This window comes from Gavialis gangeticus, unplaced genomic scaffold (assembly GCF_001723915.1).
Source record: "Gavialis gangeticus isolate Ggan-Ray unplaced genomic scaffold, GavGan_comp1, whole genome shotgun sequence".
Lineage (NCBI taxonomy): Eukaryota > Metazoa > Chordata > Crocodylia > Gavialidae > Gavialis > Gavialis gangeticus.
Window position 1 is genome coordinate 4855915 of NW_017729020.1, and position 13979 is coordinate 4869893.

A 13979-nucleotide genomic window follows, 5' to 3' on the forward strand; every position below is an offset into this window, starting at 1 on the left:
CCCCCCTGCCTGTGATCACCTCTATGCAAACCACCTTAGACAAGTCCATAATCTAACCCCCAAGGAAAACTCCCGGCAACCCTGACACCACACAAATCCAGGGTAACAGGCCCGAGCCTCTCGCTAGGGCAGCGGAGTGGCATTTTGTAGCAGTGAGGTCTCTGATTCTAACCCAGCAGTCGCTTCTCCCTCATTCATTTGCCGCTGGTGTCTGTCACAGAAAGGGAGAGACAGACTGTGTTGAGGCTGGGCCGCCTCTCAAAAATCTGGCGTTGACAAAAAGGACATCCCAAAACTTTAAAGACTTTGCCTGCCAGGAGGTCAGCTTGGATGCAAGCATGCATGGTGTGCATTCAAGTGAGGTCATCCTTCTGCATCCAGATCCTGAAGGAGGCCATAGGCAAGCAGCAGAGACAGGTGGCTCACCGTCTACTCGTGACAGATTAGTAGTGGCTCCAGGCTGTGAGGATCCTCCAGAAGAAGGCCCCACAGACGCTTGAGAGCCTTGTGGGGTTTTTACTCAGGTTTCCCCTGAGAGACAACTTTCTCTCTCGTGATTCATCCTCTCCCTCCCCAAAAGATTCAGGCAGGGTTTAGAGGCCAGGGGTCCAGGCTGGGCAAGAGAAATCTCACCTTGGACATGAGGTGACTCTCAGAGCACAGCTTCCATAGAGAGACGGGTCCTTCTTATTCCAGGAAGGGCAGGAGCAGGGGGAGAGGTCTCATCAGAGCCAAGCAGGTCTGACCAGAGAGGAGCCCTCCAAAGAATGAGCGTGAGCTCTGCTACACGAGAGAGCTGCCGGTATCCCCTCTGGGGTCTGACCTGCTCCCAAGAGTGGTGGCTTCTTTCAGGTGGACCTTGCAAGTGATGATCCCCTGTCCCCAACGTCTTAGCAGAAGGGACTGCACAGTCAATACAAGGTCCTTGAAGCAGTGGTAAGCAGGATTGTACGGTTATGATGAAAGGAAACTCACTCATAGCAGCAGTTACTTGGCACTGGGAAGGAGCCGGATATAACAGTACATCAGGCAGCAGCCTAGGTCCTAGCTGCAGAGAGCCCAGGAGTCTGGGGCTTTGGTCTCTCTGTCAGTGGATGGGGAGGCCAGAGATACTGCAGACTCCAGGCTCCGTTCCTCCATCCTGACGTGAGTTTATGGTCACAGGAATTGCTGGGGCAGTCGGTGTCTCTTTGGCCATGCTCAGGTGATAAGGGAAGATGCCACCGGTTTCGTGGTAGCACAGCGTGATGCAACTCTTGGCTTGCCACCCATAGGAGATGTCGTGTTGTCTGAATGGGAGCCCACCCATAATATTCATCAGGGAGAAGTTGCTGCTGGTGTTAGAACCAGGACTAGCCCTCCAGAGCCCTGCAAGCTGTGGTCTGCTCTTCCAGTTGAGGCAGGTGTTCCCATTAGAGCCTCCCACCCCCAGGCCCCTGGCAGGTGTGTAGCGATGCACTCATCCAGACTTCCTGACATCGGTTCCCCTCAAGGTAGCTGCTCAGAGCTCTCAAAACAGCCCACAGCCCCATGCTGCTAGCAAGTCCTTGCAGAGGATCGCTCTTAGGTGTCTTTTCCTCTCTCTGGGGAGCAGAAGGGCAGCGTCTGTCGCAACTGCCAGGGCTCACTAGGCTGAAACGGCGTGTCCCTTCAGATGAAGCCTTGCTATTTTTTAAGATATGTGTTTTTTTACAACAAACTCCTTTTCTGCAGTGAATACAACCTTGTTCAATGCTTCAGCCCTGCTGTCACCCAGCGACACTAACATGTCTATGGTAAGTAGTTTTATGTGATGCCTATGCCGGGAGGAGGGACACGGAGCTCTGCTAGATGCCCTGGCTTTGAATAGGGGGCCCAGTGTGACCTACCAGTGAAATCCATCACTTACTGCTCCTTCAGGGAAGCTGCGGCTAGCCTCAGTCATCAGTTGACGCACCAAGGTGGTCAATTTGCCATTGTATCTCTGTGGCCAAAGGAGTGAAGCAGCAGCCTGGACTAGAGGGAAGGGTTTAAGAAGAGAGCAGACTGTATCTGGCTAGCTACAGGTGCTGGGCCCATGTAGTCCAGTGGGATGAGGCTGGGACTGGGATCATTGAGTCTTGAGCCTGATTCTCCCAAGGTCCCCCTCCGTAAGGTGGCAATAGTATTAGCTAGAGCAGGGGTGGGCAAAATACGGCCCCCCACAGAGGGACTTTGTCCGGCCTGCAGTAGGTCCATTGGTCCCTCCTGGCCCAGGCGCCGTCGGGCTCATGGCGCATCCTGCTGCCCCTTGGGCGCACAGCAGGGCTGGGGTGGCTCCACAGCTGGACGGCCTTTCTAGGCAGCCCAGGTAGCAGTGGCTCCTTCTGGCTGCTACTGCCACTGGCCCCAGCCCCATGGTACTGGCGGGGACCATGTGCACATCCCTGACCCTGGGCTCCCTGCACCTGTTCCAGACTCACCCCCCCAAGCTGAGAAGAAGCTGATGCTCGGTGTGGGGTAAAAGCAGCCCCTGCCATTCACCGCTGCCGGGTCCTTCTTGTTGCAGCTGCAGCTGCCCAGACCCCATGCCTGGGCTGCACTGTGGCTCCTCTGCTCTGCCAGCACTGTCTTGCTGGGTGGCGGTGATGGCAGCAGAGAGGAGTGGCAGGGCAGCCCGGGCACAGGCTCCAGGTGGCTGCAGCAAGAAGGTCCCATCAGTTGGGGGGGGGGGCTTTTCCCCGACCCAGCAGCAGCCTCTGTCCAGCTGCTGCCACTGCTCAGCATGGGCGGGCAGTCCAGAGCAGGAGCGGGGCCGGCCGAGGTCAGGGCTGTGCATGCCAGTTGTGACTAGTCCTGAGCTGGTCTTTTCCACTGGGCCAAGTCCAGAGCAGGCGCAGGGTGGGCTGGTATCAGAGCAGTGCATGTGTGTCCCCACCAGTACCATGGGGCTGGGGCCAGTGGTGGTGGTAGCCAGAAGGAACGGGACAGGGCAGGGCTAGGGCTGTGCGCTGTGGGCAGTGGCACGTGGGCTCCAGGCTGACTGGCCTGTGACCACTCCCCAGTACTGCCTATGTGGCCCATGAGCCCAAATAATTGCCTGCCCTGGCACTAGAGGGAAAGAGAGGGAGAGATGGATGGATGGATAGATAGGTAGGTAGACAGATAGACAAGACAGACAGACAGATACTGATACCAGTTGTATCTTGGTGAACATGAAGTAAGTAACAGGGCCCACACTTTCCCAAGTAAGGAGTGAAAAAGGTGTCCTGCTAGAGTCCCTTCCCAGGGCCAGACTTTCAGAGGTAGATGCGCTGCACTTCCCAAACAACGGGCCTACTTAGGGTCTCTGAATTGGAACCTCCCTCCCAGATCACAGGCAGGGTTGGAAACTTGGCATGAGTGGGTTCATAATTGTATTCCTGTGTACTTGCCTGCCTGGAGCTGGAGCCTAGGGATCAAGGTGTGGGGCCACATAGTGGAGTGGGATTTTCTCAGGCCTGGGATCAGCAAGTCTTGAGCCTGACTTCCAAGGTCCCCCTCTATCAGGTGGTGATTGCAGTACTGATCCGCTTCCCTCGTGGAGAACAGCAAAGTACCATGCAAACGCAGAGCTGTGCTGTGCCATTTGTTTATGATCAGGGCCACATGCCACAATCAGCCTATGGCACAGTAGCGAGCAGCAATGAGCGTTCTTGGTGCCGTCCTTTCCTGCAACGCGCACCAGCTAAGGGGAAGAGAGGGCTTCTCCCTCCCTCTGGCAGTCAGCTCCAAGAGGGATCAGAAGTGCCTGAGTAATGCTGTCAGGAAAACAGCCAGTGAGTCTTCAGACACTGCTGCTGGCTCAAGGCAGAGGGGAATTGAGGATGAGATTGGCCCTTCCACTGTCCCACCACGTGTCCCCATCCACAGAGTCCCTTCCTGGTTCTCCTGGCTCAAGAGCAGCCCACGGACCAAGAGATAGGCATCGACCTGGGAGTGATCTAGGGATTAAAATGCCCCAAGTGAAGCCAGATGGCCCATAGATGCCGGGGTCACTGTTGTTAAGAATTGGGGTCAGGGTTTTCACAAGGGCGTCACATCTGGGGTTGAAAGCTCACCAAGTGGTCTGCCTCAATGGAGGAGTTTGCTTTCTAACAGGGCCAAGGTTGCAATTGGCAGAGTTGCACCAGCTGCTGACAGGTGAAGACTAGAGGTGCTTGCACCCAGGCTCAGGCTACCTAGCCAGAAAGGAGTCTGTTAATCCATGACTGAAGAGATGATGCCCATCATGTAGTACAAGTCCATGCCTAGCTGGGGTTATTAGAGTCAACCCAGCAATGCCCACCTGCAGCAGGATGGTGGAGCAGGCGGCTGAACTAGTGCACGGTATAGCAATAGCTGTCCTGGCTGTGAAGACTCCCAAGGGATGTCTACACTGCAGTCCAAAGCATGCCAGCATTAGCCACTTGCCCATTTTGCTTCAGTACGATGGGATAGAGTGGCTTCCCTTTGCTGTTGCCCTTCTGCCTGCTGAAGGACCTAGGCAGAGACCACATGGGGCTCGTTGCTCCTTCAGGTCCTCTAGACATAATAAGTGTCCTCAGCGTGGTGGTGGTGGGTAGAAGCAGCACTACAGGAGTGCTTGCGTTGGCCTGCCCCCAAGTACCACTCCCTGTACTAATGGTTATGTCGGTTTCTTTTCCTCAACACATCCGTTCCAAGTACAATACTATTAATATGACAGCTCTGGACTGGACCCAGCTGAGCAAGAAGGAATGCCTGAAGTACGGCGGCAGTCTAGTGGGGAAATCCTGTAACTTTGTTCCCGACCTGGCCCTCATGTCCTTCATCCTCTTCTTTGGGACCTACTCCATGACACTAACGTTGAAGAAGTTCAAGTTCAGCCGCTACTTTCCCACCAAGGTAAGGAAGAGACAAAAGCTGCTGAGAGCTGTCTACAATTTTGGTTGTCGGTAGGAAACACCAGGCTGTTCCTCTCAGAGACAGGAGTCAGTGCAGATCTCCCCCAGGGCGCACCCATCCTGCAGTGACCGACCTTTCGTTCATGGCAAATGTCCATGAAAGTCAGGAGGAGAGGAGGCTCTGCAGGAGTCAAGCTCCATCAGCATGGATGCAGTGCAGGACTTGTCACCTCCTCCCTCCCCCACCCTGACGCCCAAATCCATCAGGGCTCATGCATACCTCCATTTTCATCAGCTGTATGCATACCCACAACGATAGGTCATGCAGAATCAGCTCAACTCAAGCTGCCTCCAGAGGTAGAGAATGCAAAGGCCAGAGCCCGAGGTGTGTTCCCACATTTTGCTTGCTATATTTGATCAGTGGACTTCCCTTGGGCTGGGTCTTTCCTTCCACATTTGGGAAGTGAAAGGCATAGCTGTCTGGGATGAGTCACGCAGGGGATGGTGAGCCGCATGGATGTTTGAGTGAAGCCGTGTGGGGTTATTGTCCAGGCAGACTCATGAGATGTAAGACAATGTAAGCTGTTCCTGGGTGACGCCTCTGAGCTGAAGGATGAGAAACTGCCCTTCATCTAACGAACACTGCGAGTCTCACGTGTTTGCATGACTCCAGATAAGGCTCACAGGAGAACGGCCGGGGGTGCTGACACAGGTGCTCTTCCTGGCACCACTACCAAGCAAGAGTTGGGATTTTTTAAGTCTGTAGCAGTGCACCAGTGCAAGAAGGGTGTCAGACTCTGGTGTGTCCTGGATGTTGCAGAAATACCTCTGTGCAGGACCTGTGTCATCCCTAATGTGGTTGCATGGTCGGATACACCCAGCCCAGCCTGTAACTGGCCTTTTCCTCCCATCCCCATCTGCCTCCAGGTCAGGGCCTTCATTGCCGACTTTTCTATTGTCTTCTCCATCCTGCTGTTCTGTGGAATAGACGCCTGTTTTGGACTGGAGACCCCGAAGCTGCATGTCCCCAGTATAATTAAGGTGTGAATATCACAGTCTCAAAGCTCTTCCCTCTACTAGCTGCGTCTGTCCGGCTCCTTTCCACCTAACGCTCACACCTCTCCTTCCCACGGCTGCTGCATGCATGTTGTCTGTCAAGTCTCAGGTCTGAGAGTCCTGGGAGAAGCAGAAGGGAAGGGGCTCGGTGTCCAAGCCACATTAGTGGTTTGAATGCATGCCTCCCCATTTAAAAAACCATAGAAACATCACCGGGCTTGTCTACTGCAGTGACTTATAATCAGGTCCCAGACAGCTGGATGGCACATGCATAGGATTTTTGTGCACACCATCAAAATACCGAAGGAGATACGGTTTTTGGAATGGTTTCCATTACATACTGTGGGTGTGTTTCGCCTGTAATTATCCAATGCTCCTATGTACTTTGGGATTTGGTCAAGGCAAGATAGTCCCAGTAGTGAAGGCTACTCAGGGGAGAAGTAATTTTTTCCCCCCTAAAAATGAACCTGAAAACATGGGGGCAACTTACAGGCAGGAACACTATCATTCAGCGTTGGCTGGTCTGATTTACCAACAGTCCCATCCTTGGCAGGTTTCTCCCAAGCCCGTCTTGCCTGGCAGTCCAGTCATGCCTCCAGAAGTAGGAGCATCTCCTGGCAGTTGCTGTACAAATGAGAGCAGGCAGTGAGCAATCAGGACTGTATGACTGTGTGTGGATGGTCCAGTGGTTATGAAGTGAGGGCGGGGGTCAGGAGGCTTAATAACAGCCTTAAAGAGTATACTCTGCCCAGACACACCAGTTACAGGGACCCTGTGAGGGCCTGGCAGGTTTAATGTTATCAAGGATGGCTTAGGGAGCTGAAGCAAAGCCCGTGGGTGCAAAAGGATATCAAACAATGACCAGTCTTGGTGCTCTGAGAAACTAACTCTCAGGTGCATGAATGCAGTGACTGAGACAATATCTTTTCGTTCTCTGATTAATATTCTGACCATGCCGCTCTTCTTCCCTTTTCTTTTTGACGTACGTCTCCCACTCTTTCTCTGTAGCTTCGTAAGCTTATCAGTGACTTCTCTATCTTTGTGTCCATACTAATGTTTGTCGGTCTCGATCTGTATTTTGGAATGAACACACCCAAACTACAAGTGCCTACGGACTTTAAGGTAAAAGAAACAAACAGCCTTTTGGAAATACCTCTACCCCTTAGAAAGTAATGGCACAGGAATGAATTATTGGCTGGGGAGGGCAGTGGCGCGGCCTCGAGCCAGGTCTTGTCACCAGGACCATGGAGTAGGAGGGTCCTTGCGTTTTGGAAGAAGCTAGTGGTTCAGTCTGGGTGTGGACTAGGTTTGTGCTAAAAATTCAGGGCCGGGGGGGAGAGGTACTGAAATCTCTCCAGCTCTAGCAAGCTGCTAGTAGCGATTTTGCATGAATGTCACCATCTGATTGGACAGACTAGGTTGTATGGGAGATTTCCAGCCTGGAAAACTCCTCCTGGTAGTGGGTCAGAGCCAGAATTAAAACCTTCAGGGGTGGGCGCAGGCTCTGAGGCGTTCAGACCCAGGTAAAGCAAACATGGTACAAGATGGCAGGAACTTGTGTGGAAAGCCATGAGCATAGAGCGTGCTTTGACTCTTGCCCCATGGTCCCTGTGGACTACCTCTCTGAGATGCCATACGCGCGTAGCCAGATTGCACGCTGTTATCGTTCCTGATGCTGAAATAGTCCGACCTGAAAGCCTGCCCTAACCCTGGTCACGGTTGCCTTTTCAGCCCACCCGCCTTGACCGAGGGTGGTTTGTGTTCCCGTTTGGCAAGAATCCATGGTGGATCTACTTGGCCAGCGCGCTCCCCGCTCTCCTGGTCACCATCCTGATCTTCATGGACCAGCAGATCACAGCCGTCATTGTCAACCGGAAGGAGCATAAACTGAGGGTGCGGCTTGGGCGATGGCGCAGAGTGGGTGCAAAGCTCTTCCTCTCCTGGGGCCGAGGCACGGCCAGGAGCTGGGCAATGACGTGGTCCCTGGCAATGCGGTGCCTGGCCAGGGGAAGAAGTTATGCCTGGGCGGGCCCCCAGGGTAGCGGAGGGTGGAGACACCAGTTGCACCCGGGTCAGAATACAGTGCTGGCAAACTCCAGGGCTACAGAGGTCTGTAGCTGCCTTTCTGCCCAGCAGCAAGGGCCTGCCTTGTGCAATGTTTGCCAAAGAGGTGCAGTAGTTTGTCCGATGCATCTGGGGCAGGGATGCCCTCCAAAGCATGCCCTGGGAAACAAAGAGCTCCCAAGTCCTGGAGGGACAAGGAATGGCAGCAGAATTTGTGGGGTTGAAGCCAGGACAGTGGTAGTGACCAACGGGTAATCAGAACACGAGACCATAAGAATTGCCATGTACTGGGTCAGACCATAGGTCCGTCTGGTCCAGTCTCCTGTGTCACACGGTGGCAGAGAGAGGACACTGGAAGGGAGAGAGAACTGGGTCTGACCAGGATTTTTCCCACTGTTTCACTCTCCCTTGCAGCCTCCAGCATCAAAGCTCTAGGATGTCCTGATTCAGAGGCCGTGTCCCTCACTGCCATGATCAATAGCTACCGAGGCCCCTTTCCTTCAAGAACGTGTCCTGTCCCGTTGTGAATGTAGCTGAACTGTCAGCCTCCACTGCATCCGAGTGCAGCGAGATCCATGCTTTAATGAGTTCCTCAATTAAATGATGTGTGAGGCCTTATGACCGGATAATTCTGAGAGGTTGCCCAGCATCCCAGGCTGAGAAACGGTGGCTGCTTTGTTTGTGGTGCAGATCTTCCCATCCAGGCTTAAAGGCTAGAAAGATGAGCTCTGTAGATATCAAGAAAATGAAGAGCAGATGGGCTGGGAGGCCCCTGGTCGTAGGGCATGAACTGGCCCTAATGCACAGTGTCCAGAAGCAATTCCCCCCCACCCTAACCCAGGTAGAAGATTCCCCAAGTCTCTGACATTTTCCTCTGCTATGGTTTGAGGTGAAAAACTAGTGGATTTCCCTGTTTCTGAGCAAATCAGCCCTGCAGCAAAGGTCAGACTGGGGAGAACCTTGTTCGCTGTGGTTCTGCGCGCTCTGCTGTGCTAAGAAACTCAGGGGAATTGGACCCCGAGGGCCCCTGGACTTTGGAGGGAGTCGCCTGCTGACCTCCCTAGCAGCATTGCCAGGTGTACAATAATTATCATATTTGTATGATCATTTCAACCCTTGCATGATGTAGGATCAAGTGTTCAGTAAAAGTGTTCAAAATGTACCATAATTTATGAGGCAGCTGACTGATGCAGTGTATGCAAAACCCAAGTCACTCTCAGGGAATCTTAATTGACCTTTGGGTTTGCTGTCAGCACTTCCGTATGATTGCTTGCCTCTAAATAAAGAAATGCTTCAACTTTGATGGCCCATTTCTCGCTCCCTGCCGACTTAAACAGTGAGCAGTATAAAGTAAATAAAAAGAAGACTTGTTTGCATAGGTATTTGCATACTTATTTGCATTTTTTCAGTGTATGATACTTTTTCAGCAATTGGGATAATTTTAAGCTTCCAATACAATAATTTCATATTGTAGACCTGGTAATGCTGCTAACTAGGGCTGCTGTCGAAAATCCCAGCTGTAATGGTGGGCATGTTAAATGGCTCCCCTGCTTCAGCAGTGAGGATGGGAGCTGGCGTGCCGTTTCTAACTGGACCCGTCCGGATGCTGTCTTCCAGAAAGCAGCAGGCTACCACCTGGACCTGTTCTGGGTCGGGATCCTGATGGCCATATGCTCCTTCATGGGGCTGCCCTGGTACGTGGCGGCCACCGTCATTTCCATCGCGCACATTGACAGCCTGAAGATGGAGACCGAGACCAGCGCACCAGGGGAGCAGCCGCAGTTCCTGGGCGTGAGGTGAGGCCTTGTGCTGGAAAGGGATCCACAGCAGCACTACAGGTATCTGGACTTGTCCATTTCTGTGGTCATAAGGACCAGGATAAGGAGGAATGGACCTAAATGGCAGAGCAGGACCCAGAGTGGCTGTTAGGTGGGTTTCTCTCACAGCAAGGATGGTTCAGCAGTGGAGCAAATACCTGGAGTCGCTGCACAGTTTCTAGCGATCAAAGTCCAAGTGCAGGCATTTGCTGGGATGGGTCATGCAAGGGTGAAGGCTGGCTTAAGCCGGGGTCGAACCAGAGGACCGGCAGAGGTCCCCATCAGTCATATGGTGCTTGTGCAGGTGCTGTGGTTTGGAGGGGGAAAGCCAAGGGTGCTCACTGTCTGGCAGTCTGCAGGTCACGTAGATCCCGAGGCTGATTTTTTTAAGGAAAATGTTTCATGTCCAAAGTCAAATAAACCAAATCAAGTCCAAATCCGTGAGTTATTCAAGAACCACATGTAGCCCTAATACTGGCAAGATTCCTCCACCCCCGCCTGGGGCTTCAGATGCCTCCAGATCCTTTGGCAGGCATCCTACATGCAGGCCAAACCTGGAAGCTTGGGGTTCGGGTGCCCCCGAGTTTGGCTTGCCCTCAGCCATATGGCTGCAGGAGCAAGCTAGAGAGGAGTCGCCTATTTCCACAAAGTCATCATGTAGCTGAGATCCTCCTGCTGGAAGCTGGCCAGTGGGAAGCTAACTATGAGGCTGTCATAGGGAGTCCTGTCCGGGTGCAATCCTCCACTACACAGTGCCTCTTTAATTGCATTACCTTGGTCAGGGTGTTTCCCCTTCCACCATCGTGGTCATGGTGTTTCTTCTGCCAGATAGGAGAGCGTGCCCAGCATGTCACGGCATTGAGCTACAGAGCTAGCTAGAAAAGGCTGCGACCCAGCAAAGGGGTCCTCAGAACAATATGCCGAGCCTCTATTCCCTCTCTGCCCCCAAGCCTCTTTGCAGTTCCCCCAGGGAGACTTTCCACTGCCCTGGTGACTTTTGTAGTCCAAGCATTATGCCAAGGGGCTGTCAGTCACTCTGTGGCTAGAGTTGCTCTTAGCTTGTGACACCCGCTTGCCTATAGGACAGGAGCACGCCTTTGAAACTGGCTCCAGTTATGTGAGGTGATGACTTTAGAGAAGCTCAGGGGCCCTCCCAAATATTTGCAAGCTGGGACTCTACAGGAGCTGAGCGAGGGCAAGACACCCTTGGCTGGTGCAGAACTGGCTGGGGGGAGGTTGGAGTTGCAGAGCAACATGGAGCTGCAGTGGAAGGCAAAACGGTGTTTCCCAGAGAGACTGTTCGGCAGGGAGCAGAGGGAAGCAGAGAGCATGGTTGTCACAGAAGTGGAACAGCAGAGGGTGTCCGTCCATCCCTGCGACTGGACATTGCTCTGTAGCAGTGAGGTAGAGGTGTGTGTAAGAGGCGTCCCCGTGTTGGCTGTAGCACTGTACCAGGGAAGCGCAGGGCAGACAAGGCTGTGTCTCTCCTGGAGGCTCCATTTCCCTCTCTGTCTTTGCTCTTTGGTAGGGAACAGCGAGTCACTGGGATCATCGTCTTTGTCCTGACGGGGATATCTGTCTTCTTGGCTCCAATTCTGAAGGTAAAACTTACGCCCTGCTCCGCATTGCCCTGCACCTGGCGGTCAGGCTGGGTACTTGTGAGCTTGTGGAGCAGGGAACAGAGCTGGGCTGAACCAGCCTCAGCTAAGTCATGGTGTGTAGTACAGGGGATACCTCTTATTAATCTGCCCTTGGCATAACGATGGTGGTGAAAGGGGCACGAGTCTCTGAGCCTTGCACTTGGGCTCTGTAGCACAAAGGGTAGGATGTGCTCTCCTCTCCTGTGAAGGTGCTGCAGGTCTCTGTTAAAGTCCACCCTCTCCACCCATGCATGGGGATGACAAAACCTCTAATCCCAAGCATGGTGGTGGGGTGACATCGTGGGGCACCCAGAGCCCCGCAGCCCCTCCTCGGTCCGCTCCGAAGTGTGGGCATTGGTCACTGGCATGCATGAAGGACACCCTCTCAGTTGTGACAGCAGGGCTGGGACTCACGCTCGCAGAGCCAAGCCGTTAAAAAGCAGGGGGCTTGTTGTAGTTTGAAGGGCCCGAAGGCCGGCCCTTCTGGGGCTTCCTGGCCAGGCTTACTGGATAGTTGCAAAGCATTAGGGCTTCCTAGGCCCTGAGCCAGGGTTTTGATCCAGGTGAGCAATGCTAAGCACAGTTGAACCTGACTTAGTGGCAGTTCCCCTGAAGTCCAGGCTTGCAGAGCCCCAGGCAACCTGTGGCAAAAGGTCCTGCCTCTGGGGGAAGCACGGCAATGTGCCAGAGGTGAGCGAGGAGAAGCGCTGCTAGAGATTCGGTTCACGGGGGCTGCTAAGCGCTGTGTCTTTGTGCCCACAGTATATTCCAATGCCAGTGCTGTATGGCGTCTTCCTGTACATGGGGGTGGCCTCTCTCAACGGCATCCAGGTAAGAGCTGCGCCTGGCTTACTGATGGCTTATTCTTTCACGTGCCCTTGCTCCCATTGTGATTGCCATCCTTGGGCCCCTCACCTGTGAAACCCAGGAGCTGAAAAAACCTATTGGTTGTTGTGTGGAGTGGGCTTCAGTGGAAAGGGAATGGATGTCTAGGTCCCGGTCCTCTCTGGGTCCATTCGCTGCTTGAGAGCCCAGCGGGGGCTCGGGGCTCTGCAAGGAAAGCGGGTAGTGCTACCAGGACTGCTGTCTGAGTGCCCGTCTGTCTCGGGGAGCGCCCTCCTGTTCCTCGCCACAGCACTGGAGCCTGTTCCACATAAAGCAGACTGGCAGGAGCACAGCAGGGTGCATGGGATCTCTGTCTCCTACCGTGGGGGCGCAAAAAGCTCTCCCTGGGCTTCTTGTTGAGGTGCCAAGGAGATGGACACGGCCAGGCATGGGGTTTCCAGCCAGGCCTGGGAAGAGAGGCTGAAGCTGAATCGGGCCATGGCTGCTATAGCTACAAGGGTCAGATATGAAAGAGATGTTGGTCTGCAAGCACCGTTGCATTTAGCTGGCTGGGGACCAGTGGTGGCAATCCCCCTCACAATGTACTCCCTCCGGCTGATCTGTGCACGACTGGCCCCTTTCTACCAGCCAGTACCTATGAGGCCACAACCCCCAGCCATCTGTCTGGTGGCGAGGCAAAGCTTGGCAGCCGAGTGCAACTTTTCCAGCTCTTGTCCCCCAGCTCTTGTTCCAGGCTCTGATCCCCCAGGGATGAAGGAAAAGTAGGGGGAAATTGGGTCTCGGTCATTGCAGCAGTCGAAGTGCTGGGTGTAATGCTCCTGACCGTTCCCATGGCCTGTTTGGGAATGGAAAGCAAGGTGGGGCTCAGGGTAAAAACAGGTGTGGTGGGCATTAGGCCGGAGCCGTGGAGGCTGGGTCGAGGCAGGTGCAGCAGCTGTGGCTCTTGGGAGCACGAATCCGCACATGAGGGCTGGTGTGGAGGGACCCGCAGCTGAGTATGCTGCCCTGCCAAATGCTTTGTGCGCAGAGGGGGATGGAGTCCACTGCAGGTCCAGCTTCCACCTCCATCTGGACCCCACAAGTAAGGCATCCACCATAGGGCAAGCCGGCCCATCCGCACCCCCCGCAGTCAGCAGGGCCGTCATGTGTTTGGCAGAAGGAGGTGTCTGTCCCGATCCCTAGGGTCATCAGCAGATGCCTGAGGCTCCCCTCACCCTGGGGTGGGTCATGATGATCCTCAGTAGTAGCTCAGCTGCCCGGTCACCGTTTGTGTGGCATCCCTGCCAGACCCAGGCTTTCCCCGGCATAACGCCTGTCTGTTCCCTTGCAGTTCTGGGATCGCTGCAAGCTCTTCCTGATGCCGGCCAAGCACCAGCCCGACTATGTCTTCCTCCGCCACGTGCCCCTGCGGCGGATCCACCTCTTCACTCTGGTGCAGATCATCTGCCTCGCCGTCCTCTGGATCCTCAAGTCCACCGTGGTGGCCATCATCTTCCCTGTCATGGTAGGGCCCTCCCACTCGCTGCTGGCTCCCAGGGCAGGCCTGGGGAGGCAGGAGCAGCAGGAGTCTGCATGCACATCCCCTTCCTGCCCCCGGTCTGTCTTTGATGTCCTCCTCCTCAGGAGATGGCCCTCATCATGAGGCAATTTAACTTGGCCCTTAATGAAGAGCTGCAAGACCTGAGGTGGTGGGG

At 54.3% G+C, this 13979-nt stretch overlaps 1 protein-coding gene across 1 annotated transcript in view; it reads left to right on the forward strand.

The window, feature by feature from the left end:
* Nucleotides 1-13979, forward strand: part of SLC4A5 (solute carrier family 4 member 5) — a 49548-nt gene that overhangs the window by 29393 nt on the left and 6176 nt on the right. The window contains exons 13-20 of the mRNA XM_019514373.1: nt 1714-1775; nt 4663-4863; nt 5790-5903; nt 7650-7811; nt 9600-9778; nt 11328-11400; nt 12202-12270; nt 13616-13789. Of these exons, the coding sequence (XP_019369918.1) occupies nt 1714-1775; nt 4663-4863; nt 5790-5903; nt 7650-7811; nt 9600-9778; nt 11328-11400; nt 12202-12270; nt 13616-13789 (1034 nt within the window). The remainder of the gene's footprint in view (nt 1-1713; nt 1776-4662; nt 4864-5789; nt 5904-7649; nt 7812-9599; nt 9779-11327; nt 11401-12201; nt 12271-13615; nt 13790-13979) is intronic.